At 42.0% G+C, this 27,953-nt stretch overlaps 1 protein-coding gene across 1 annotated transcript in view; it reads left to right on the plus strand.

The window, feature by feature from the left end:
- dcc (DCC netrin 1 receptor) overlaps positions 1 to 27,953 on the plus strand; it is a 1,312,938-nt gene that overhangs the window by 992,918 nt on the left and 292,067 nt on the right. The window contains exons 8-9 of the mRNA XM_073064089.1: positions 417 to 573; positions 10,807 to 10,961. Of these exons, the coding sequence (XP_072920190.1) occupies positions 417 to 573; positions 10,807 to 10,961 (312 nt within the window). The remainder of the gene's footprint in view (positions 1 to 416; positions 574 to 10,806; positions 10,962 to 27,953) is intronic.

Genomic DNA, 27,953 nt, shown 5'->3' on the forward strand with positions numbered 1-27,953 from the left:
TACGGGGAGAAGACACAGAATGGGGATGAGAGGGAAATGGATCAGCCATAATGAAATGGTGGAGCAGACTCGATGGGCTGAATGGCCTAATTCTGCTCCCACATCTTATGGTCTCAGGTAGATGGTTTATAATCATTGTGTAGGTATTCTATTCCATTATTACTGTGTGACGATGAATTGTTTTATTGTAGATATTAAATGCTAAGTTCTTATGTTTCTGAAATTATCAGTTCTTTTTTCCCATTTTCTCTTGTTTTTCCTTTCCTGTTGGCTTACATTTTGTTATTTAATGTGCACTCTCTAACCCTATACTGACATGGCTCATTCCCAAACCCTGACTGTCCTGCCAGTCCCCACACTGAGAATTTTGTGCCTACCTCCCATACTGACCAGTTCCTCTCCTCCTCAATCCTCAGCCTTACCGAGCTTCAGTGTCCTTCCCTCTGCCCCTCGTGATGTGGTGCCCGTCCTGGTCTCCAGCCGCTTTGTCCGACTCAGCTGGCGTCCACCTGTCGAGACGCATGGAAATATCCAGGCCTACACCGTTTACTTTGCCAGGGAAGGTGTTAACAGGTAAGTGCCAAGTGAAAATGTACACAGACACTCCCCTTAAATTAAATTGGGTATGCCTACTTAGTATGTCCCCTTGGAACTGGAAATGGAATTGGTTTATTACTGTTATATGTACTGAGATACAGTGAACAACTTGTCTCGATTACTGTTCATGCAGGTCAAATCATTTCAATAATGCATCGAGGTAGAATGAGGAAAACAATAACAATGTGTAACAACTACAGAGAAACTACAGTGCAAGTAGACAACATGGTGCAAGATCACAGCAGAGTAGGGTGTGAGGTCACAAGCCCATTTTATCATAGTAAAAAACCATTCAATAGTCTTATAACAGTGGGGTAGAAGCTGTCCCTGAACCCAATGGTATGTGCTTTCAGTCTTTTTGTCTCTCTATATCTCTCTACTATCTCTATCTTTATCTCTGTCCCTCTCTGTCTCTGCCTGTCTCTATCTCTCTATCTCGCTATCTCCCTGTCTCTGTCTGTCTGGGAAAAGGCCCTTCTGGCCTTTCGAGAAGTGTCACCTAGCAACCCTCAATTTAACCCTAGCCCAGGGGTTCCCAACCTGGTGTCCATGGACCCCTTGCTTAATGGCATAACATAAAAAAGATTAGCAACCCCTGCCCTAGCCTAATCATGGGGCAATTTACAATGACCAATTAAACTACCGACCGGTGTGTCTTTGGACCCTGCGAGGAAACCGGATCATCCAGAGGAAACCCACGCAGTCACAGGGAGAATATCCAAACTCCTTTCAGATAGCAGCAGGATCTATCCCTATGGGAGAGGGGTGAAGAGAGAATGGCCAGGGTGGGTGAGGTTGTTGATTATGCTGACTGCTTTACTGAGGCAGTGAGAATAATTTTCTAGGCATCGCTGTGTTTTCTTCTTCCTTAATAATTCATCTGTGTAGCTCAACCAAGTTCTCAAACAATCCATCTTCAGTTTTGTATTTCAATCATATTTTTTTTCTGTGGCTGGTCTCTGATGCACTTTTAATATTCCTCTCTGGTCAAGACAATTAATTTGTGTTATTAATCAATGTGTTAATGTTAATTTACTGCCTACAATTTTGTGCCACATCTTTGTTTCTGTATGTGTGCCTCTTTTAATCTGTGCTTTTCTCCCCAACTCACTTCATTCCTTTTCATTTGTTCCTCGTTATTGTGATTCTTTCACTACCATCAGGGAGGAAGTGCAGGAGCCTGAAGATCCACACTCAATGTGTTAGTAAGGCTTCTTCTTCCTCTCCATCATCACATCAATGGACAAGGAACCAACCCATGGACACTACCTCAGTATTTTTTATTATTTAAGGCTGATCAACACCTCCACCCACTATCCCACCCCTGCACACCCCACAACCACCACTACTTTATCATTTCCTGTCAGAGTCACTTTGTGTACAGACACTCCTGTGCCTAGTGTCACTTTATGGACATACAATCTATGTATATAAGCCATCTTATGTACTTATACAGTATTGTGCCAAACTCTTAGGCTGTCTAAGACCTTTGCACAGTCCTGTAGTAATTTTAGGTGTTGCACTGTAATGCTGACACAAACAAAAAACGAATTTCATGACATATGTGAGTTATGGTATGGGTCTCTATTGTGGACTGAGAGTGGGAAGGGAGCAGGGAGAGGGGAATCATGATTGTGAAAAGGGGAAGGGAGAGGGGAGGGAGTGGGAAGCACCAGAGAGACATTCTGTAATGATCAATAAACTAATTGTTGCAGATCAAATGAGCTTGCTTGATATCTCAGGGTTGGGTGTGTCTGTACTCACACCACCCCGCCACTGACACTTCTTCTCTACCACCTGTCCCACACCCCTCCCGTGACTCACTCCGCACTCCATGATGACAAATACTGTGTGTGTGTGTGTGTGTGTGTGTGTGTGTGTGTGTGTGTGTGTGTGTGTGTGTGTGTGTGTGTGTGTGTGTGTGTGTGTGTGTGTGTTTATCTCACCCCTTATGGGTGATGTGTATGTGTATTTTTCTCACAATATTAGACAATAGGTGTAGAAGTAGACCATTCGGCCCTTCGAGCCTGCACCGCCATTTTGAGATCATGGCTGATCATCTACTATCAATACCTGGTTCCTGCCTTGTCCCCATATCCCTTGATTCCCCTATCCATAAGATACCTATCTAGCTCCTTCTTGAAAGCATCCAGAGAATTGGCCTCTACTGCCTTCCGAGGCAGTGCATTCCAGACCCCCACAACTCTCTGGGAGAAGAAGCTTTTCCTTAACTCTGTCCTAAATGACCTACTCCTTATTCTCAAACCATGCCCTCTGGTACTGGACTCTCCCAGCATCTGGAACATATTTCCTGCCTCTATCTTGTCCAATCCCTTAATAATCTTATATGTTGCAATCAGATCCCCTCTCAATCTCCTTAATTCCAGCGTGTACAAGCCCAGTCTCTCTAACCTCTCTGCATAAGACAGTCCGGACATCCCAGGAATTAACCTCGTGAATCTACGCTGCTCTTCCTCTACAGCCAGGATGTCCTTCCTTAACCCTGGAGACCAAAACTGTACACAATACTCCAGGTGTGGTCTCACCAGGGCCCTGTACAAATGCAAGAGGATTTCCTTGCTCTTGTACTCAATTCCCTTTGTAATAAAGGCCAACATTCCGTTAGCCTTCTTCACTGCCTGCTGCACTTGCTCATTCACCTTCAGTGACTGATGAACAAGGACTCCTAGATCTCTTTGTATTTCTCCCTTACCTAACTTTACACCGTTCAGATAATAATCTGCCTTCCTGTTCTTACTCCCAAAGTGGATAACCTCACACTTATTCACATTAAACGTCATCTGCCAAGTATCTGCCCACTCACCCAGCCTATCCAAGTCACCCTGAATTCTCCTAACATCCTCATCACATGTCACACTGCCACCCAGCTTAGTATCATCAGCAAACTTGCTGATGTTATTCTCAATGCCTTCATCTAAATCGTTGACGTAAGTCGTAAACAGCTGTGGTCCCAATACCGAGCCCTGTGGCACCTCACTAGTCACCACCTGCCATTCCGAGAAACACCCATTCACCGCTACCCTTTGCTTTCTATCTGCCAAGCAGCTTTCTATCCATGTCAATGTCTTCCCCCCCAATGCCATGAGCTTTGATTTTACCCACCAATCTCCTATGTGGGACCTTATCAAATGGATAAGGTCCTCTACCAGAGGCCTGGGGGCTTGAAGGTTCGGCACTGATTTCTTGCTGTTCCTAGTAGTGCGCTTTTCCGGACCGAGATCTCAGATGTTGTTCCTGGGATTTGTTGGAGTCACTCTCCCAGTCCAGGTGTCACAGCTCCAAGTGCTCCTGTCACCATCGGGATTACTCTGGCTTTAACCTTCCACATCCCTTTAATCTGCTCTTTCAAGTCCTGGTATTTCTCCAGCTTCTCATATTCTCTCTTCCTGATGTTACCGTCATGACCACATTTATTACGATTGCTTTCTTCAGTTCCTTGTCCAGTGTTACTATGTCTGGTTGGTTGGCCAGTACCTGCTGATCAGTCTGTATATGGAAGTCCCACAGGATCTTAGCTGTTCCATTCTCCACTACCTTCTTGGGCGTTTCCCATTTGGACTGGGGAGTGTCCAATCCATACTCAGTGCAGATGTTCCTGTGCACAATTCCTGCAACTTGGTTGTGCCATTCAGTGTAAGCTGTCCCTGTTTGCGTCTTGCACCCTGCTACTATGTTCTGGTTGGTTTCAGTGGATTCCTTGCACAGTCTGAATCTGAATCTTGGGTCTTGCCTGGTGTGGTGGACCCCTGCTTCTATTGCTCATGTTTAGTGCCTGTTCTCGTGCAGCCATGAGCAGCCCCTCAGCCCTGCCATTTCCAGCCATTGATAGGACTTTATAATGTCAGCTCCCTCTGATATCTGGCGATGGTACATCCCATGCAGTGGCTTGTCCTGCCATGGCCGCTGGTCCTCTGGCTCTGCTTCACCCTCTTCCATTTCCATATCGCCCTCCTGCTGCCTGAGGTATTCTCCTAGCAGGCCATCCTTGGGGGCCATCTTCCTGACATACTTATGGATGTTCTGCATTTTTTCTGAGGACTGTGGCCTTGACATTTCCAAACCCCCATCTCCTCTATTCTGGCAGGTGTACAGTTACTCAATGTTGGACTTTGGATGGAGTCCTGCACGTATTGTTAGTAGTTTCTGAGTATCAATATCAGCAGCTTCAAGTTCGTTCCTTGGCCAGCATGTTATTGAGGCAGTATATCTGATGACTAGTAGATGGATCTGATCTTGTTCTTCCCATTCAACTGGCTTTTTAGGACCTATCTCACTCTTTGGAGGTGCTTGGATATTGCAGCCTTAGAAACATAGAAACATTGAAAACCTACAGCACAATACAAGCCCTTTGGCCACAAAGCTGTGCTGAACATATCCTTACCTTAGAAATTACTTAGGGTTACCCATAGCCCTCAATTTTACTGAGCTCCATGTACCTGTCCAGGAGTCTCTTAAAAGACCCTATCGTATCCGCCTCCACCATTGTCGCTGGCCGCCCATTCCAAGCACTCAGTACTCTCTGCGTAAAAAACATAACCCTGTTATCTCCTCTGTACCTGCTTCCAAGAAACTCAAAACTGTGCCCTCTCGTGTTAGCCATTCCAGTCCTGGGAAAATGCCTCTGACTATCCACACGATCAATGCCTCTCATCATCTTATACACTTCTATCAGGTCATCTCTCATCCTCTGTCGCTCCAAGGAGAAAAGGCTGATAGAGAATGTGCCTTGTGTCCTTGTTGTGGCTTCCATGCACCTGCAGGATCCCCAGGTATTTGAGCTATCCTGTACATCTGGTATGAGGCCTTCAGCTAACTCAACTCCTTCAGTCTGAGTTTGGCCCTTCACTGGTTTGGGGTCAGGAATGAATGTTGTGTCCCAGCTGTCTACATAATATACAAGCTAGTATGCAAGTCAGGGCAGCACAATATGGAGACAAGCTGTTGCCCACGCAGCAGGCTCCCCTCCCCATGCAACTGATGAATCCAAAGGAACAGCAGTGACCGATACAGCTTGGCACCAGCAGCGTTGCAGGAATTGCCAGTCACCATTGAATTTAACGTAGGATTGCCTGAGGGACTTCAGCTCTGGATTTTTCCCTCGGTGTTTACTCCCGAAGCCTTTCCCATGAGTGGGCGTAGCCGCAAGGCAGTGGAGGCTTGAGATCACAGTTTTCCTTCTCCTAATTAAGCTGCCAACCACAGCTGATGAGACCCCTGTTTCTCTAACCCGCCTTGGTCCCTTCTCCTGTCGGTTCTGCCAGGCTTAGTAGCTGAGCCGCATGTGAAGGCTAGGAGCTGGACTTAGTAGTCAGAGGTTATTTGAAGTGCATGGCATTGCGAAAATTTAATAGGTAGTGGAAGCTCACCCACACTACCACCTCTGGCTATGATCATCTTAAGGGATCGACATACAGTATATGTTTTTTTTTTCAGATTTGCTGCAGCTACTCATCAGAAAGCCAGTGTAATAAGATGGTAAATGGGCTGAGTAATGGATTGCTAGCATAGACATTGTGTATGAAGGTCCTGTTTTTATGACCCTTTGACTCTAATTTGCATCTTTCCACTTTTTCAATTAAACCCTCATTTTATTTATCTGTGGAATTCTCTGCCCAATGCGGCAGTGGAGGCTACCTCAGGAAATATATTTAAGACATTTGGATAGATTTTTGCATAATAGGGGAATTATGGATTATGGGGTAAAGGCAGGTAGGTGGTGATGAGTCCATGGGCAGATCAGCCATGATCTAATTGGATGGCAGAGAGGGCTCGATGGGCCTGATTGCATACTCTGCTCCTATTTCTTATGTTTTTATTTAACTGAGTTAAAGAGCTTGCATGGAATTTTCTGGCAGCCTTTACACAAAAGCATTCCACAATGCTCTATTGCTAACTGTAAGACCATAAGACCATAAAACATTGGAGCAGAATTAGACCATTCAGCCCATCGTGTCTGCTCCACAATTCCATTATGACTGATCCCTCTCAACCCAATTCTCTTGCCTTCTCCCCGTAACCTTTGATGTGCTTATGAATCAAGAACCTGTCAACCTCCGCTTTAAATATACCCAATGACTTTGTCTCCACAGCTACCTGCGGCAATAAATTCCACAAATTCGACACCCTCTGGCTAAAGAAATTCCTCCTCATCTCTGTTTTAGGGGAAGATCTTGTATTCTGAGGTTGTGCCCTCTGGTCTGAGATTCTCTCACTATAGGAAACATCCTCACCATGTCTATCCATCTAGGCCTTTCAATTTTCTCTGGTTTTCAATGAGATCTCCAGTCATCCTTCTAAACTCCTGCGAGTACAGGGCCAGAACAATCAATACTTCTCGTATGTTAATAAGCCTTTCATTCCTGTGATCATTCTCATGAACCTCCTCTGGACTCTCTTCAATGCCAGCGTATCCTTTCTTGGGTAGCAGGTCCAAAACTGCTTACAGTACTCCAGGTGTGGTCTGACCAATGCCTTATAAAGCTGCAGCATTGCACCCTTGCTATTTAATAAAAAAAAGTTATCATTTACATTGAACTGTGCTATAATATTGTTTATACATATGCAAAAGACTCAAAAAGATGCTGTTGAGCTCTTAGTATGATTTATTGCTAGTAACAGGCAATTTTCCAGTTAAGCAATATAAGTAAACAAGATTTCATTGTTTATTATTAATCCCCTGATTCAGAATAGAAATCTTGGGTAATTTGTTGTTTCCCTAAAGCTAGCTAATTATGCATTGTAACATATTTTGGAATAACCTTGTGCTACTTAGAAGCTTTTACAAGGTGGTAAATATAATTATTTGCTGGAACTTTGCCACCAAACATATTATCACTCCTACAAACTGCTGTAAGTGTGGGATTAGGAAAGAATAATGTAATCAGTTGTAGCAGTGATGGTACATCACATTTCTGCAAAATGAACACAGAAAAAGCCAGAAGTAAACAGTCATTTGGTTTTCAATGATCAAGGCTTGTTTATCATAGTGCCAGACCAGAGATGTTCCCATGCAGTTCTTTTCTGTGTGATGCCTGTTAGGCCCACCAGACTCAAAAATATTTACTTCCCCAAGCAGTAAGGCTGATCAACACCTCCACCCACTAACCCACCCTCTACACTTCCAACCACCACTTTTCTGTCATTTTCTGTCAGTCATCTTATGTACTGACACTCCTGTGCCTTTTATATACATAAAATCAATCTATGTATATAAACTGTCTTATATAATTATATATTTTTTATTTATTATTGTATTCTTTATTTTATTGTGTTTTTTGTGCTACATTGGATCTGAAGGATTTTACACTTGTGTACTGGAAATTAATTTTAACAATCTGGAATCTTGAAAACAGCCAGTGCCTATTGGTCAGCTGTCAACCAATGCCAAGCTGGCTTTCTCTGATTGCTCGTTGTTCTGTCAATATCTCAAATATTCTTCTATCTCCACTCCCTGGGTCTCATTAGTAGTTATAGGCTAGCAAACACAATACCTCTATGTAACAAGTTTAGGGCTGAGATGAATTTCTAGGTAACTTTGAGTTTGATCTTCAGCATTTGGAATTCCTCTTTTTTTAAATAATTTTAGAAGCCTTTATTGTCTATAGGAGCCAATATAAAATTCTGAAGGAACTTGGGAGATTATGTAGCATCTACGAAGAGGAATGAACTGCTACTGTTTCGGCCCAAGACCCTGATGAAGGGTTTCAACCCAAAACATTGACTGTTCATTCCTCTCCATAAGGTCTCGGTTTGAAACGTCAAGTATTCATTGTTATTCATAGATGCTACCTGATCTGCTGAGTTCCTCCAGCATTTTGTATGTGTTCTTCTGGATTTCCACGATCTACAGAAACTATTGTGCCTATTCTTCACCAAACACATCTTAACTTTCCCCCTAATGTCCACTTTCCGCAGGTATCACTCCCTCTGTGATTCCCTTGTCCCTTCCCACTAATCTCCCTCCTAGCACATATCCCTGCAAGTGAGAGAAAAGCTACACCTCCTCTCTCACTTCCATTCAGGGCTGCAAACAGTCCTTGCAGTTGAGACAACACTTCACCTGTGAATCTGTTAAGAGTCGTCTACTGAATCGAGTACTCCCCATGCAGCCTCCTGTACATTGGTGAAATCTGATATAAATTGGGGGTCTGTTTTGTTGTGCACTTCCACTCCATCTGCCAAAGGGAAATTGTCCCAGTGGTTAACTATTCATGGCCTCTTCTGCAACGATGAACACACTCTTAGTGTGAAGGAGCAGCACCTCATATTCCATCTCTATAGCCTCCAACCTGATGGCATGAACATCTACTTCTCCTTACAGTAATATTTTTTTTCTCATTTTTCTCTTTTCCCCTTCCCTTTCCCTCTTCTTCTATTCCGCACACTAGTCTCTTACCTCTTCTGCTCACCTGCCTATCACCTCCCCCTCGGTCCCCTCCTCCTTCCCTTTCTCCTGTGGTCCACTTTCCTCTCCTATCAGATCCCTTCCTGTCCAGACCTTTAACCTTCGCACCCACCTGGCTCCACCTATCAGCTTCTAGCTCAGGAGTCCCCAACCTAAGGTCCATGGACCCCTTTCTTTAATGGTACCGGTCCATGGCATATATAAAAAAAGTTTGGGAACTCCTGTTCTGACTAGTCCTCCTTCCCCTCCCCCTACCTTTTCATTCAGACATCTTCCCCCTTCCATTCCAGTCCTGAAGAATGCCTGAAACGTCGTTCCTCTCCGTTGATGATGACTAACCTGCTGAGTTCCTTCAGCATTTTCTGTGTTGCCCTTATGTTTAATTCATTTATTAATTTTCCTTTCCATTATTTATATTGTCTCTCTCTATTAATTTTTAACTGTCTAATATTTTATTTCTCTTCATCCCCTTTAAGAATAGATACAGACATGTCAATTGAGATTTTCACAGCCAAGGTATAGTGAGGAGAAAGAGTATTGAATATTGCCTGGAGGCAATAGAAATACCCAGGGGTGCTTAAAACTACTCAGTGGGGAAGGCTAGTACATTATTTTAACACAACAGAACATGATTACCACTGATTCAGTTAAACTGAAGCCGACAAAGATCCGAAAGCTATTACATAGATCTTAAAGGATATCTCATGTGACTATGTACAAGCTTTGATTCTTTCCTTGCTGTTCAGAGTTGTCTGTCTAATCAGACTTGTGGTGAAATATTACATGGAGACATTAGTAAGTCTTATTTCCATGGTGCGTATTGAGATTCAAGATTCAAACTGTTTAATGTCATTTCCTGGACACAAGTGTAAAGTAGAACAAAATAATTGTTATTCTGTATCCAATGTAACACAAAACACACTCAATAAGATAAAGACCACAATAATAATAAAAAAACTTAATACAGACAATACTGTGCAAAGTCTTAGGCATATATATACAGCTAGGGTGCTAAAGACTTTTACACAGCACTGTATTTGTTAACAGGGAGTGGAGAGCGAATTTGTAAATCTGGTCGGGAGCAAAAGATATTGGGAATAGTGAGGGTGGAGTGCCATGGTAGAGGTGTGGGACAGGTGGTAGAGAAGGAGTGCTAGGGGTATGAGGTGGCGCAGGTGCAGACACACCCAACCCAGAGACACCAGGCAAGGTCATTTGATTTGAAACATATGGTTTATTGATCATTAAAGAATGTCTCTCTGGGGCTTCCCACACCCTCCTCTCTCCCTTCCCCTTTACCCAACAATGGTTCTCCTCTCCCTGCCTCCTTCCCACTCTCAGTCCATGATAGAGACCCATATCAGAATCAAGTTTATCATCACTCACATATGTCATGAAATTTGATTTCTTGCAGTAGCAGTACAGTGCAATATATAACATTTCTACAGCACAGTACAAAAGTCTTAGGCACCTTAGCTATTTACACATGTGCCTAAGACTTTTTACAGTACTGTATAAATACATAAGATTGCTTATGTACATCGATTGTATGTCCATAAAGACACACTGTACATAAGATGACTGTCAGGAAATTATAAAGTATTGGTGGTTAGGGGTGTGAAGAGGTGAGTTATTGGATGGAGCTGTTGACCAACCTCACTACTTGGGGAAAGTAACTGCTTTTGAATCTGGTGGTCTTGGTATGGATACTACATAGCCTCCTCCCTGATGGGAGATTTCAATATTCAGCAGCAGAGTCTTACTCTTTTTTTTCTTGAATTCAGGGAGCGTGCTTTAAATACTTCACAGTATGGAGACTTGCAGCTTACTGTTGGGAATTTGAAGCCAGAAGAAACGTATGCATTTCGGATCGTAGCCTACAATGATTTTGGACCTGGGCAGAGTTCACAATCAATTAAAGTTGCTACTCAGCCTGAACGTAAGTATAGGAGACAGTTGTTGTAAACTCTCTCCCATGATCCTCAATACTCAAAACCTGGTAAAGCTGAGTTATAAACTCAGTGCTTTTCAGAACTCAGGTCAAAATTGGTAACAGTTTTGTTATTACTGTCGCATGAACCATGATGCAGTGAGTGAAAATCCTGTTTTACCACTGTTCACACAGTGTATTGAGGTGGAACAAGGTAAAACAATAACAATGCAGAATAAAGTGTAACAACTACAGGAAAAATGCATTGTAGATAAACAATAAAGACTCAAGGTTATTTAATATAATTTACAGTAAACAAGTGTAAAGGAGATTAAAATAATTGTTACTCTGGATCCGATGCAGCACAAATTAAACACAATAATAAAGACTTAATAAATGAAAATACAAGATAGCTTATGTATACATATATAGACATAAAATGACACGAGGCACAGGAGTGTCTACATAAGGTGGCTGGCAGGAAATGATAATGTAGTGGTGGTTGGGGTGTGGAGGGATGGGTTAGTGGGTGGAGGTGTTGATCAGCCTCACTCTCAAGTAACTGTTTTTGAGTCTGGTGGTCCTGGTGTGGATGCTACGTAGCCTCCTCCCTGATGGGAGTGGGACAAACAGTCCATGAGCAGGGTGGGTGGGATCCTACTGGTCCTTTTTCAACACCTTTCTGTATCTATGTCCTTGGTGGCAGGGAGGCTGCAAGATATAATGAGGTAGATTGTCAGATCAGTGTAACAGTGGGTTTATTTGTCAAATGTACGTTGAAATGTGTTGTTCGTGTCAATGACAAACATAGTCTGAGATGTGCTGGGAAGAGCCCGCAGGTGTCTCCGTGCTTCTGGTGGTAACATAGCATTCCCACCTTTTAATAACCTAACCCATACTTTGGACTGTGGGAAGAAACCAGAGCACCCCAAAGAAATTCACGTGGTCACGGGGAGAACGTGCAAACTCCTTACAGACAGAGGTATGACTGAACTCCAAACACACAGATGGGAGGCCAAGATGCATCTTATTGTGGAAGAGGTCCATTCAAACACATTGATGAAGGTCGAGCCATAGCTATAGTGTATATGGATTTCAGCAAGGCATTTGATAAGGTACCCCATGCAAGGCATATTGAGAAAGTAAGGAAGCATGGAATCCAAGGGGACATCGCTTTTTGAATCCAGAATTGGCTTACCCACAGAAGGCAAAGAGTTGTTGTAGACGGGTTATATTCTGCATGGAGGCTGGTGAGCAGTGGTGTGTTCCAGGGATCTGTTCTGGGACCCCTACTCTTCGTGATTTTCATAAATGACCTGGATGAGGAAACGGAGGGATGGGTTAGTAAATATGCTGATGACACAAAGGTTGGGGGTTGTGTGGAGGGTTGTCAGAGGTTACAGCGGGACATAGATAGGATGCAAAAATGGGCTGAGAAGTGGCAGATGGAGTTCAACCCAGATAAGTGTGAGGTGGTTCATTTTGGTAGGTCAAATACGATGGCAGAATATAGCATTAATGGCAAGACTCTTGGCAGTGTGGAGGATCAGAGGGATCTTGGGGTTCGAGTCCATAGGATACTCAAAGCTGCTACGCAGGTTGACTCTGTGGTTAAGAAGGCATATGGTGCATTGGCCTTCAACAATCATGGATTTGAGTTCAAGAGCTGAGAGGTAATGTTGCAGCTATATAGGAACCTGGTCAGACCCCACTTGGAGTATTGTGCTCAATTCTGGTCACCTCACCACAGGAAGGATATGGAAACCATACAAAGGGTGCAGAGATTTACAAGGATGTTGCCTGGATTGGGGAGCATGCCTTATGAGAATAGGGTGAGTGAACTCGGCCTTTTCTCCTTGGAGCGACAGAGGATGAGAGGTGATTTGATAGAGGTGTACAAGATAATGAGAGGCATTGATCGTGTGGATAGTCAGAGGCTTTTTCCCAGGGCTGAAATGGCTAGCATGAGAGGGCATAGTTTTAAAGTGCTTAGAAGTAGATACAAAGGAGATGTCAGGAGTAAGTTTTTTACGCAGAGAGTGGTGAGTGCCTGGAATGGGCTGCCAGCAGTGGTGGAGGCAGAAGCGATCGTGTCTTTTAAGAGACTCCTGGTTGGATACATGGAGCTTAGGAAAATGGAGGGCTATGGAGAAGCCTAGGTAGTTATAAGGTAAGGACATGTTCAGCACAGCTTTGTGGGCTGTAGGGCCTGTATTGTGCTGTCGGTTTTCTATGTTTCTGTGTTTCTAAGTGTCTGTTTACAGTGGAATAAAAGCTGTCCTTGAGCATGATGTTACATCCTTTTGTATCTTCTGCCCCTTTAAGAAAATAAAAAAATAAAAGCAGGAGTTAGTATTTCATTTAGATGTCACTTCCATAAGACCACAAGACCATAAGACGTAGGAGCAAGATTAGACCATTTGGCCTATCGAGTCTGCTTTGCTATTCTATCATAGCTAATTTATTACCCTTCTCAACCCCATTCTCCTGCCTTCTTCCCATGTTCAACGAGCAAAGTAAATTTATTATTAAAGTATACATATGTCACCACACATACCCTGAGATTCAGTTTCCTGTGGGCATACTCAGAAAATCTATAGAATAGTAACTAAAACAAGATCAACAAAAGATCAGCTAGAGTGCAGAAGACACCAACTTATGCAAATGTAAGTAAATAGCAATCTGTAGCAAGAACATGAAATAGCAAGATAAAGCATCCTTACAATGAAATCATTGATTGTGGGAACATCTCAATGGATGGACAAGTTTATCCCCTTTGTTGAAGAGCCTCTGGTTGTACTGCACTGCTGACCCAAAACAATAAATTTCACAGCTTATGTTAGTGACTATAAACTTGATTCTGATTCTGAATATACTGTTGTGTCCAAGGAATCTCAGAATTAGCTTTAAGTGTACATCTTGTCAAATGAAGTTCCACTTTCCATTTTCAATCTGTCCATCTGGGTTTTACATATTATGAAACATTTATAAACATGAAGTTGAGGATTCTTTGCTCAAAAGCCAAATAAAAAGCTAAGACTTTTTCTTGTGTTGAACCAGACTGAGAAAGATCATCCTAATCAGGACTTTATCAAATATCCCCGTTTTTTGGCTGAAAAGAGATTGATTTTTTTTATTGTTGTAACTCTTATACTGTACATTTGGATGCCCAATATAAAAGTCTTATTGTACAGAAATCCTATTGATTATGATATCCTTGCAATTCCCTATAGCATAATTATGTTATTTTCTGTAGTGTAAATTCAAATACCAAGTGTCTGCAGGAGACTGTAATCCATTTGAATGGTGTATTCTGTGAAAGCAATTGCCTATACATGCTGAGAGGATTACCAGTAGATATCAGTGATCCGTATGGCAGTATGTAAAGGTAACCACAGTGACCATTGCTTTAATCAATTTAAGAGCTGATATATAGATCCTCTTTTTCAAAGTAATCATCTGAAGTGTAGAAATAAAAATTTCTATGAATGTTTTGTGTCAAGAGATTAAAATGTTCACCATGAAGTATCTGGATCATAAGAGGGTCTAGTTTAAGGAGAAGGATAATGAAATTTCAATCTGATTACCTCAGTTTATTCTCTGTATTCCACATGAGGTAACTTTGTGAAATGTTGTCTTTTCAATAAGATGTTATCAGACCTTATCTAACCATTACAGAACATGAAAGCAGAAGCCATTCTTGGTTTAAAGGGACAGGAATATAATTAAAATAAAAAAAATAATAATTTTCCACTTCCTGTCACGTAGGTTGCTTGTGTTTGACCGCTCTTGTAGCTATGGAGTTATACAGCATGGAAACTCGCCCTTCAGCCCAAATTCTCTATGCTGTCTAAGAGATGTTTATCTGAGTAACTTCAATTTGTCTGCATTTGATCCACAGCCCTCTAAACCTTTCCTATCTACAGTATGTATAGTACTGTGCAATAGTCTTACACACACACACAGACACACACACACACACACACACACACACACACACACACACACACACACACACACACACACACACACACACACACACACACACACACACACACACACCACCCTCCGCCCCCCCCCCCCCCGAGATACAGAATGTCTGAGGGCGCTTCCCGCTCCCTTTCCCTTTCCCTTCTCCCAGCCATGATTACCCTCTCCTTGCCCCCTTCCCATTCTCAATCCACAACAGAGGCCCATATCAGAATCAAGTTTATCATCATTCACATATCTCATGTAACTTGTATTTTTGCAGCAATAGAGTGCAATACATAAAATTACAAGAGTTCTGTGCAAAGGTCTTAGACACTATAGTTATAAACATATGCCTAATACTTGTGCACATTACTGTACCTGTCCAGATATCTTATAAAGATTGTGATGACTCCATTGCTGCCACTTCCTCTGGCAACATATTCCATACACCCACCATGGTGAAAAACTTCCTTCTTTTAAGCCCTTCTCTTCTTACTTGCAGGCTATACCTTCTTCTTAAAGAGCTTTTTAAAGTTCTATTAGGGAGCGAGTTTAGCACTTAGACTGGGTAACACTAAAGGACTAGAGATATTTTTTCACGTCATATAGTTCAACAAAATTGAGTTGAACGTATAATTGGTAGTGTTTCCAACAAATGTTACCATTCTCAAACTTCAAAGTAAACTTTATTATCAAAGTACATGTATGTCACCATATACAACTCTGAAAGATGAAAGAGCTGATTGTGGACTTTAGGGAAGGGTAAGGCGAAGGTACACATACCAAACCTCATAGAGGGATCAGAAGTAGCGAGAGTGAGCAGTTTCAAGTTCCTGGATGTCAAGATCTCTGAGGATCTAACCTGGTCCCAACATATCGATGTAGTTATAAAGAAGGCAAGGCAGCAGCTATTGGAGTTTGAAGAGATTTGGCATGTCAGCAAGTACACTCAAAAACATCTATAGATGTTCTGTGGAGAACAATTTGACAAGCTGCATCACTGTCAGGTATGGGGGGGCTACTGTACAGGACCGAAAGAAGCTGCAGAGGGTTAGAAATCTAGGCCATCTTGGGTACTAGCCTATAAAGCAGCCAGGACATCTTCATGGAGCGGTGTTTCAGAAAGGCAGTGGCGATTATTAAGGACCTCCAGCACCCAGGGCATGGCATTTTCTCATTGTTACCATCAGGTAGGAGATACAGAAGCCAAGCCTGAAGGCACACACTCAGCGATTCAGGAACAGCTTCTTCCCCTCTCCCGTCTGATTCCTAAATGGACATTGAACCCATGAATATGACCTCACTTTTTAAATTTATATTAATTTTGTTTTTTCCACGATTTTTAATCTATTCAATATACGTACAAGGGGTGATTGATAAATTTGTGGCCTAAGGTAGAAGAAGTCAATTTTAGAAAACCTAGCACATTTATTGTTCAACATTGTCCCCTCCTACATTTACACACTTAGTCCAGCGGTCGTGGAGCATACAGATCCCTTCTTTGTAGAAATCAGCATCTTGGACCTCCAGAAGTGGTCCACAGCAGGGGTGATTGATAAGTTTGTAGCCTAAGGTAGAAGGAGATGAGTTATTAACTTCAAACTTTCTGCACAACCACTCAAAGATTTGAACTGCACGTGCATGTAACGAGAGCTGTATAACTCATCTCCTTCTACCTTAGGCTGATGTATTAGGTACATATATATATGTACCTAATATATATAAGTACACTCACTATATATATATATAGCGAGTGTACTTAATGTTTTACACCACTGTATTTGTCATCTTGGAGCAAAGAGCGAGTTTGTAAATCTGGTGGGAGCAAAGGATGTTGGGAATGGTGAGAGTGGAGTTCTGCAAGAGGAGTAGCGGACAGTTGGCAGAGGAGGTGTGCCAGGGCAGGGGGTGGCACTGGTGCAGTCACACCCAGACCTGAGACACCAAGCAAGGTCATTTGCTTCCAAATAATTAATTTATTGGTCATTACGGAATGTCTCTCTGGCGCTTCCTGCTTCCTCCCCTCTCCCTTCCCCTTTTTCCAACCATGATTCCTCTCTCCCTGCCCCCTTCCCACTCTCAGTCCACAATAGAGACCCATATCTGTCCAGTGCAATACATAAGATTAGTACAGTACTGTGCAAATGTCTGAAACACCCTGGCGCTATCTATGTGCCTAAGACTTTTGCACAGTACTGTATAACTGCTTGTTTTATTGCAACATTATACTGTCTTGCATAACCATGCACTTTCTGTCAACCAGGCAATCTTCCGGCCACATCAATCAGGGACATGCAAATACTATTTTGTGTCTGTATGTGCTGGGCCGTCACTATATGTTCTGTGTGTGACTGTATGCATTGTGTTTTGCACCTTGGCCCCAGAGGAACAATGTTTTGGTTAGCTGTATGTATGTCTATGGCTGAATGTCAATGATCTTGAACTGCACTCTGTTTAAGTGCCAGGAAGAAAACCAATAATCTTATTAAAGCAAGCTGTAAACTCTCAGGCTAACCTCCCCACCCCAGCTGCCTAGTGGTCCCTAAACATTATCAGATCCTGGTGTTTTAATGGTTCAGAAGAAGAGGGTCATCTGGTTCAGAGGTGAGTGGGCCGCACAGGGATTGTCCTGGTCAGTTTGCTCTTCAGCCTGGCCACGGTGGCCAGTCGAGGGTTCTGCTTCAGCCAACTGCTGGCCTCTCTTCTGGGATTATGTCCGTGCTCAGGTGTCACTGGAGACCAAAGTTTTATAATGGGAGATTTCCAGGAATAGCAGGTCAATTGGGCTTGAATTTGTTCGTTGATAATAAAAAAATATATTTTAATTTGAAACTGTAAGTAGTTTATGAAGCTCAGGTTATTATACAGAGTATTGCTCTGCTGTCATAGTCATAGAGTCATAGAATCATCAAATCATACAGCAATGCAGCACAGAACCAGGCCCTTCAGTCCATCTAGTTCATACTTAACTGTGATTTGGCCTTATCCCATTCACACATTCCTGGAATATAGCCCTACATATCCCTCCCATCCATGTACCTATCTAAACTGGCAGCCGAACCTTCATGCACCACCTCTGCCAGCAACTTGTTCCACACTTGTGCCACCCTCTGAGTAAAGAAATTCCCCCTCAGGTTCCTCCTAGGTATTTCACCTTTCACCCTTAACCTATGACCTCTGGTTCTAGTCTCACCCAACTTCAAGGGGGAAAGAAAGCCTCCATACATGCCTGCATTTACCTTATCTATACCCCTCATACCCCTATAATTTTTACACCCCTGATAATTTTGTATACCTCTATAAGATCACCCCTCATTCTCCAACACTCCAAGGGAATAAAGGCCTGAACTATTTAACTTTGCCCTATGTCTTGGGTCCTGAAGTCCCAGCAAAATCCTTGTAAATTTTCTCTGTACTCTTTCATCTTATTGATATTCTTCCTGTAGGTAGGTGACTAGAACTGCACACAACACTCCAAATCTGGCCTCACCAGTCTTATACAACCTCAACATAACATACCAATCTCCTGTACTCAATACTTTGGTTTATTAAGGTCTATGTGCCAATAGTTCTTTTTACCACCCTAACTATGACATCACTTTCAAGGATCTATATTCCCAGATCTCTCTATTCTGCCACAGTCCTCAGTGCCCTATTGTTCAATGTGTAAATCCAACCCTGGTTGGTCCTCCAAAAGTACAACACCTCACACTCATCTGCATTAAATTCCATCTGCCATTTTTCAGCCCATTTTTCCAGCTGGTCCAGATGCTGCTGCAAGCTTTGATAGCCCTCCTTGTCATTAAAAACTCTATTGTTTAAAAAAAAAAATAAGATAACAGGATTGTAAATTCAAAGCAAATTAGATTTTTTAAAATAAAATTAATAGTGCTCCTGTTCAAAAAAATGCACTTTAGGATTATATTTTACAATGATAGGATTTAACTTTAATTTGTGCTAATGTATTTAAAATGTTGATTTGAGGAGGATTAAGATGTTAACATTACAAAGAAAAATCTAATACTTATTAAAATCACTTTGGAGGGAGTTTAATAAGTGTAATTTAATATGTCTTCTGCAAAAAGAGTCTAAAAGGATCATCTGCAGTTTAGCCCAGAGCTTTCTCATCTTCTCAAAATGTAAAATTTCACTGTCGTTTTGGGATTTGTAGTGGGGTTGGCTGTCCTGTAGGTTAAGTTTGGATGTAATAAGATTGGGGATTGTAAATCCTATTTATAATGATAAATTTTACACTTTTGAGAAGAGTGTATTAGCATAGCGGTGGGCAGTAAGGATTCCATTAATTCATACGTAACTCTGTTTGCCCGTACAGCAGGGTCCAACATTTTCAATGCTCATTACAATTCTAGCTGGTAGCATTATTAACATCCAATACAAACTGCCTTGTATAAAGTGTATGTCGTTGGAAATTAACCTTTCCAGTAATATTAACAACGTGCTCTAGAGAAATTGTGACATGCGTCAAACGAAAGTCTTATTGAAAATTTATACATGTATTCAGACATAAATCTATTTCTCTCGCTGTCTTGATTTGAGTTGATTACTCGCGCACCCAATCGTTCAGAGTTTACGTAGTTGTTTTTCTGAGAACACCAGGTTGGGGAATCTATATTTATCTATAGGTAGATATAACTCGGGTGCCTAAGACTTTTGCACAGTACTGCAGTAATGTTATGTATTACACTGTACTGCTGCTACAAAAATAAACAAATTTCAAGATGTATGTGAGTGATGCTAATCCTGATTCTGATATGGGTCTCAGTTGTGGACCGAGAGTGGGGAGGGGTCAGGGAGAGGGGAATCATGGTTGGGAAAAGGGGAAGCGAGAGGGGAGGGAGTGGGAAGCACCAAACACACATTCTATAATGATCAGTAAGCCAATTGTTCAGAATGAAATCACCTTGCCTTGTGTCTCAGGGCTGGGTGTGTTGGCACTGGTGCCACCCCCAGCCCCTGGCACTCCTTCTCCACACACCCCACACCCGTCCTGAGTCACTCGACTCTCAACAAATACAGTACTGTGTAAAAGTCTTAGGCACTATATATTATATATATTTTGCTCAGTACTGTAAAATTTTTACAGTAGCATAGAAAGAAGCATGATGATTTGTATTCTCCTCTCATATTCTCCCTCAGTGAAATCCACCATTCCTTCTCTCTCGTATTCTTATCAAGTCTCCTACCACAGGCAGCTTCCCTGTCCATAAGACTATAAGATGTATGAACAGAAGTAGGCCATTTGGCCCATAGAGTCTGCTCCGCCATTCAATCATGGAATGATCCAATTCTTCCAGTCATCCCCACTCTCCTGCCTTCACCTCATAACCCTTGATGTCTTGGCTAATTAAAAACCTATCTATCTCTGCCTTAAATGCATCTAACAACTTGGTCTCACAAGATGGTAACAGATTCCATATATTTACCACCCACTGACTAAAGTAATTTCTCCACATATCTGTTCTAAATGGACATCCTTCAATCCTGAAGTTGTGTCCTCTTGTCCTAGACTCCCCTACCATGAGAAATAACTTTGCCATATCTAATCTGTTCAGGCCTTTTAACATTTGGTATGTTTCTATGAGATCTCCTCTCATTCTCCTAAACTCCAGGGAATACAGCCCAAGAGCTGCCAGATGTTCCTCATAAGGTAACCCTTTCATTCCTGGAATCATTCTTGTGAATCTTCTCTGAACTCTCTACAATGTCAGTACATGCTTTCTAAATTAAGGAGCCCAAAACTGCATACAATACTACAAGTGTGGTCTCAAGAGTGTCTTATAGAGCCTCAACATTACATCCCTGCTCTTATATTCTATAACTCTAGAAATAAATGCCAACATTGTATTTGCCTTCTTCACAACTGACTCAACCTGGCGGTTAACCTTTAGGGTATCCTGCACAAGGACTCCCAAGTCCCTTTGCATCTCTGCATTTTGATTTTTCTCCCCATCTAAATAATAGTCTGCCCATTTATTTCTTCCACCAAAGTGCATGACTATACACTATCCAACATTGTATTTCATTTGCCGGTCATCTTGTTGGATTCTGGTGCTTTTAATCGGAGGTTCTTTCAGAAGTCAGGAAAGAGATATAAAACTTATTACTTCACAATCATTTTATTAAGTGTTAATAGAACAAATAAAAGTAGAAAACAGACAGTAATTGAGGTCTTATAATAAAGAGAGGGAGAGACAAATGACCAACGAAGAAGATGGCACTGCCTTGTGGTCATCTCTATTTATACAGATGGATAAGAAACATTCCGTGAGAGTCCGTCAATCTGAACCCCCCCCCCCCCCCATTCAAATAATGCAGCACCAGTGAAGTTTCCAGAGCTTTCCAGAATCTTACAAATGTAATCCCTTGGGACACATAACATCTGTATATACATTGGTGACTGCTAGGAAATATGCTAAACAGTAATATGTGTAAAAGTAATTATATAAATACTAACAGACAATTAATTGTTAAGCTACAAAGAAAATAACAACGAAGCATTCTAACCCAAGAATTAAATGATCTGCTCCAACAACCTGAATGTGCGACAGAGAAACCGTGACATGAGCCTCCATGATGGTAGTAGTGAGCAGAGGGCATGCCATGGATAGTGAGTGTCCTTAATAATGGATGCCACCTCCTTGAGACCCGGCCTCTCGAAGAGCTCCCAGCGGAAACCCACCCCACATGGTGACGGGGAAATATACAAATATGCCATCTGCTTACAGGCAACACCGGAAAGTGAACCCGGGTGAGTGGTGCTGTAACAGCGTTGCGCTATCCTGGTAGTGCATTCTATGCACCCATTACTCATTATACCTGCACTGTACTTCTTGGTAGCTTTTACATTTTATTCTGCATTCTAATCGTTTTACTTTTTTTGTTGCTCAGTGCATCGTGTAGTGGTTTGATCTGTATGAACAGTCCACAAGATGAGCTTTACACTGTATGACGTACATGTGTGATGCACCATCAATAACTCTCGGAGATGGGAGGCGAACGATAGACTTTTATTAGCTGCAAGAGACCACGATTAGCAGCAAGAGACCACACACACAACATCCTGGAGACTGAGGGAGAAGCAGTGCCTCCAATCACCTTTATACAGGGGTCTGTGGGAGGAGCCAGAGGAGCAGTCAGCAGAGGGGCATGTCCAGACAGGTATATGTAGTTCATCACAATGTGACATTGATAAATTGATCTTGGAGCGGCTGTAAAGGTTGGCACAACATTGTGGACCAAGAAGCTCATACTGTGCTGCAATCTTCTATGTTTACTGTTCTATGAAGAACCCCTAAGGTCCACAAAGTTCCACTGATCTAATTACGTTATTAATCAAATGCTCAATCAGAGTAATGCCCTCTGCCTACACAGTGCCCATATCCTTGCATTTCCTGCACGTTTGTGTACCTGTCTGGGAGCCACTTAAATGCCTCTGTCGTATTTGTCTCCTCCACCATCCAGACAGCACATTTATCATTCCATTCTAGGAATCCCCATTTTAACAGGACGGAACACACAGTCCAGTTATTCCTTGGGATAGAGACAAAGGATCATTGTACCGAGCAATACGCCAGCTGAGGGTGTTTAAACCCTGTCCTGCTGTCAGTGCCATTGTCTGACCTTCCTGTGTAGTCCTGATGTCTGCAGGTGCAGAAGTCAGTCATCTATTGACCCAATCATGCAGCTAGATTTATTTTATTTTATTTATTTAGAGGTGCAGTGTGGAACTGGCCCTTCCGGCCCAAAAGGCAGCACCACACAGCAACCCACCTATTTAACCCTAGCCCAGTCACAGGGCAAATAACCCACCAACCGTTACGTCTTTGAACCGTGGGAGGAAACCAGAGCGCCCGGTGAAAACCCATGTGGACGTGTAGACTCCTTACAGACAGCACCAGAACTGAACTCTGAACTGTGGAATGCCCTGAGCCGTGACAGAGACGTGCTGTCTTCCACACTACTGCAGTGCCCACAGTTGCACTTTAGAAATTGTCGCCATTTGACTAATAATCAGTGTGACTAAACCCTTCTTATTGCCAGTTACAGTACTGTGCTAAAGTCTTAGGCACATATATGTAGTTAAGCAGCCCAAGACCTTTACACAGTACTGTACATTGGTTAAAAGAGGAAGGTGGTTGCTAAACAAATAAGAGTACTTATCTTTGTATTAGCTCAGTAGTATTGAGTGCTAAGTGTTATTTGGAAAGACAAATTACAGTACTGTATGCTATACCATGAACATTAAATTCCCCATTTTCAGGAAACCCACAATCCCTGGGCTGCTTTCTCTTTCCTCTGTTTCTCTCTATGCCCCCAACCCCATCACCCTCCCCACCTGCTTCCACCTGCCCTCATATCTCTCTTATGTTGTTTCATCTGTCTGTGTAGGCAAGTTATTGGGTATATTTTTGGCGGAGGTTGATATGTTCTTGATTAGTCAGGGTTTCAAAGGTTACAAGGAGAAGACAGGAAAATGGCGATGAGAGGGTTAATAAATCAAACATGATGGGATGGTGGAGCAGACTCGATGGGCTTAACGGCCTAATTCTTCTCCTAAGCCTTATAGTCTAACATTCTTGTGGTGTTATGTTTTACTCGCTAGAGCTTAGAAGAATGAAGGTGATCTCATTGAAATCTATGAAAGGCCTAGAGAGGATGTGGAGAAAATGTTTCCTATAGTGGACTAAGTGGCTCTCTCTACCCTGGTCTGATGTTATTGATAAAGATTGTCAGTGAAAGAGGAACGAATTCACAACCATCAATTACAAACATTGGCTTCTTGATCTAAATATTCCTGAATGGTACAGGGTTTTAGGGTGGCAGAGTGAAGATACATTTCTACCAAAGGAGGTGTAAGGTGCTCCTTCCCTCTGCTAGCCTGTAGGTCACCCTTGGGCAACATGTAGCACCTGCTTAATCCCCGATTAGGGTTATGTGAAGCCATGGGAGCAGGTGGTGGATTGTTGTATGAGCAACAGGTGCATATCACAAGACCTGGTTTTGTGACCACTCCATCCTCTCTTTTATACTGCCAGTCTTCCCTCTATCCCCTCAGTCCTGATGGGTCCTGCCTGACCCATTGAGTTCCACTAGTAGTTTGTGTTTTTTGCTCCTCAACTTCTGGTGTATTGATCTCATTCAATAGTTTATTACTTTGTACCTTACCAAATGATTATTGAAAATCTTTATAGACTATATCTACTATGTTGCTCTGGTGTAATCTCTGCCTCTGTCTATATCTCAGTTAAGACTGAGTCTTCTCACTACTGCCATTGGGAAGGAGGTATTGGTGCCTTAAGTCCCACACCACCAGGTTCAGGAACTGTTACTACCCTTCAACCATCAGGCTCCTGAGCCAGTGCAGATAACTTCACTCACCTCAGCACTAACTCCACAATATACAGACTCACTATCAAGGACTCTACAACTCATATTCTCAATATTAATGAAATGATTTATTTATTTCTGTTTTATTTGCACAGTTTGTCTTCTTTTATTCCTTTATAATTCCATACTGACTATTCATTATTATATTAGTTGCATGAAGATTTTTTTCATTTTTCTCTTTCAATTTGGTTTTCATAATGCTTTCCACAATTAATGCCAAAGCGATTTGTCCAAAATTTTAACTCCCTTCTTCAACATGGGTCTAATGTTAATGTTCCCACCATTCCTCTGGCATCAGACTTTTTTCTCGTAAATTATTAAATATGTGCACTTGATCCTTTACCATTGGTTCCCTTGATTATTTTAAAATGCATGAATGCAAACTGTCAAGGCTATGGATTTTAACTTCTTTGGGTTTATTCAAAGTTTTGCCACTTTTTCATTCAAATATTTCTTTCATGCCGTGTCCATTTGATCTAAATGTCAACTAACCTCTGGAACTAGTTGATTTCAACACTCCTGGTTGTCTGACAAATTGCTTCTTTATTTCATTGTCTTGTTCTGTCAATTACTCATTCCCCACTGTCCGTGCAGCTTTTTAATCTGAAATCTACCCCCCCTCCCCCCCGTCTTTACTCGGATCAATTTTATTTGCATTATACATTTGCTGTACAGTACATGTATTAGGAATTTGCTGTAGTGTGCTGGTCAGGGCGCGACATACAACATAAACAACGTTCAACAGTTATAAAGTATCATATAAAAATGGAGGTAAAGGAGCAGATATGGAATAAAATGTGCATAAATATATAAATACCAGCATTTATTAACAATATAAAAATAACATTATAAAAAGTTGTTCACAGTGCAGAGCAGTAAAGGGGGTAGTACAGTACTGTTCAGGAGTCTTAGGCACATATACAGTATATACTGTAGCTAAGGTGCCTAAGACATGGAACATACAAATCTACAGCACATTACAGACCCTTTGGCCCATAATGTTGTACCGACCATGTAAGCTACTCTAGAGACTGCCTAGAATTTCCCTACCATATAGCCCTCCATTTTTCTAAGCTCCATGAACCTAACTAAGAGCCTCTTAAAAGATCATATTGTAACTGCTTCTACCACCATCTCTGGCAAGATATTCCATGTGTCCACCACTCTCTGTGTACCTCAGACTTTGCACAGTACTGCACGTTATGTTTTTCCAGTTACCAAATGACACTTAATACTACTGAGCTAATTACAGCCTTATTTCAGTTTCCCAAACCACCTTCCTATTATTACCAACATAAATACTGTGCTAAACTCTTAGGCATCTTAGTTCTATTCCAACCTCCTAGCATAAATCTCCTTTGTCTTTGTCACCTTTCTGCCTTTCCCCTGAATTAGGACAAACTGGATGACATGATGTACAGTCAGTGACCATATTTTAAGGTACTTTCTTCCTCTTCTTAAGCCCTTTACTGGGACATGGGCTTCCAACAGCAGCTCACCAGAGTTGTCTGTGCTGGGCCGAAGCATTCACTTTACCACACGTCTTCCAAGTCAAGATACTTCCTCTCCCTGATATGAGGTCTTTGAAACTTCTGTTGGCATTTTTGTAGCTCTTGGTTTTTAGGGGACAGGGTTGCTAGCCCAAAGCTCAATCCCTTGCTTTCATAGCCGGGCCATGGAGCATCCATGCTGAATTTTACTTCCTGTAACTAATAAAATAACCTCAGAGTGTATGTTCTTGGTTTCTGCTGCTGTAGCCCATCCACTTCAAGGTTCAAGGTGTTGTGCATTAAGATGCTCTTCTGTATAGCACTATTGTAACATGTGGTTACATGAGTTACTGTTGCCTTCCTGTCAGCTTGAACCATCTCCTCTGACATCTCTCATTAATGAGGCATCTTCACCCACAGAACTGCCATTCACTGGATTTTCGTTTTGTTTTTCGCACCATTCTCTGTAAACTTTAAATACTGTTGTGCATGAAAATCTCAAGAGATCAGCAGTTTCTGAGATACTCAAACCACCCTGTCTGGCACCAACAATCATTCCGTGGTCAAAGTCACTTAGATCACATATCTTACCCATTCTGATGTTTGGTCTGAACAACAACTGAACCTCTTGACCATGTCTGCCTGCTTTTATGATTGAGTTCCTGCCATGTGATTGACTGATTAGGTATTTGCATTAACAGGCAGGTGTACCTAATAAAGTGGCCACTGAGTGGATGTTTCACTTTATTTAGTCTGTCTCGTGCCTTCCTGTCATCCTTTTATGTTTCAGTTTGTTTCATTTCATATTGAAATCTATAGCTTCTCAATCTCTCCATTCTTCTGTTCTTCCTCATTGCTCAGAGTTCTGACAGTAACCCTGTACTCAACCTTCAGAATGATCTTCCAAAGTGAATCACTTAATGCCTTTCCAGAATAAACTCCATCTGCCACTTCTCAGTCCAGCTCGGCATCCTACCAATGTCCTGTTGTAACCGAGGACACCCAGCTCATGGTTGCCCAGATCTCAGTTTTCATAATTTGTTCCAACACATCAAGTTAAGTTTATTGTTACTTAACTGTATACATGTATATCGTCAAACAAGACAACGTTTCTCTGAACCGAGATGTTAAGCACAGTAATACACCTAACACTCATAATGTATAACACATAATAACTTATGAAAGGAAGGATGAAATCTACTGATATATTACACATAAATAAACAAACTATAGTGCATAGATTAAATATTGTAAGGTGCAGAATGGATTAACCAGTGACACTTTGAATGCAATGCAACAGTAAGTTCAGAAGTCTAAGGGAGGGAAGAAACTGTTTCCCATCCTAACCGTTCTTACTGTTATATGTCAGAGTCTTCAGCCTGATGGTAAAATGTCAAAGAGGATGGCGGATAGGTGGGATCCTTGATAATACTAAGGCCCCTGCATTTACAGTGTTCCTGATAAACATACCCAATGGATGGTAGGGAGACCCCAATTGCCCTGTCAGCCATTCTTAGTCCTTTGTATGGCCGTCTGGTCTAATGCTCTGCAGCTCCCATAGAAGATAGAATGTAACTTGTCAGGAGGCTCTGAATGTAAAACGCAGTGTTGGTGAGTGAAAGGAGCCTCTCTTTCCTCAATTATCTTAGGAAGGGGAAATGCTGCTGTGCCTTCGTGTTCAGGGAGGTGATATTAAAGGTCCAGGTGATGTAATCCGAGATGTGAACTCCCAGGAACTTGGCGCGCTTAACTCTCTCTATGGAGGAGCCATGTATTTGCAGATGGGGGTGGTTCATCTGCACCTTCTTGAAGGCCACAATGATTTTCTTGGTCTTCTCCCATGTTCAGACTTGGGTTGTTCTCACATCAATCTACTGGCTGCTCCATTCCTCTATGCTCTATCTCATCATCATTGTAACCACTGTTACAATCCACAACTCTATTCCATTTAGCATGTGGTGGAACCACACAGAAGTTTGGGGAAGTCCTATATCTCTACAAAGATAGATTCTGTTGTGGTGGTCACCCATACCCATACTACCATGGACAGATGTATCTGCCATAGTTGAATGGATGAATAGATTATATTGGGTATTTTTGTGCATCTCATTACAAGTAGTGAGTAACTGAA

Source organism: Hemitrygon akajei, chromosome 13 (assembly GCF_048418815.1).
Source record: "Hemitrygon akajei chromosome 13, sHemAka1.3, whole genome shotgun sequence".
Taxonomy (NCBI): Eukaryota; Metazoa; Chordata; class Chondrichthyes; order Myliobatiformes; family Dasyatidae; genus Hemitrygon; species Hemitrygon akajei.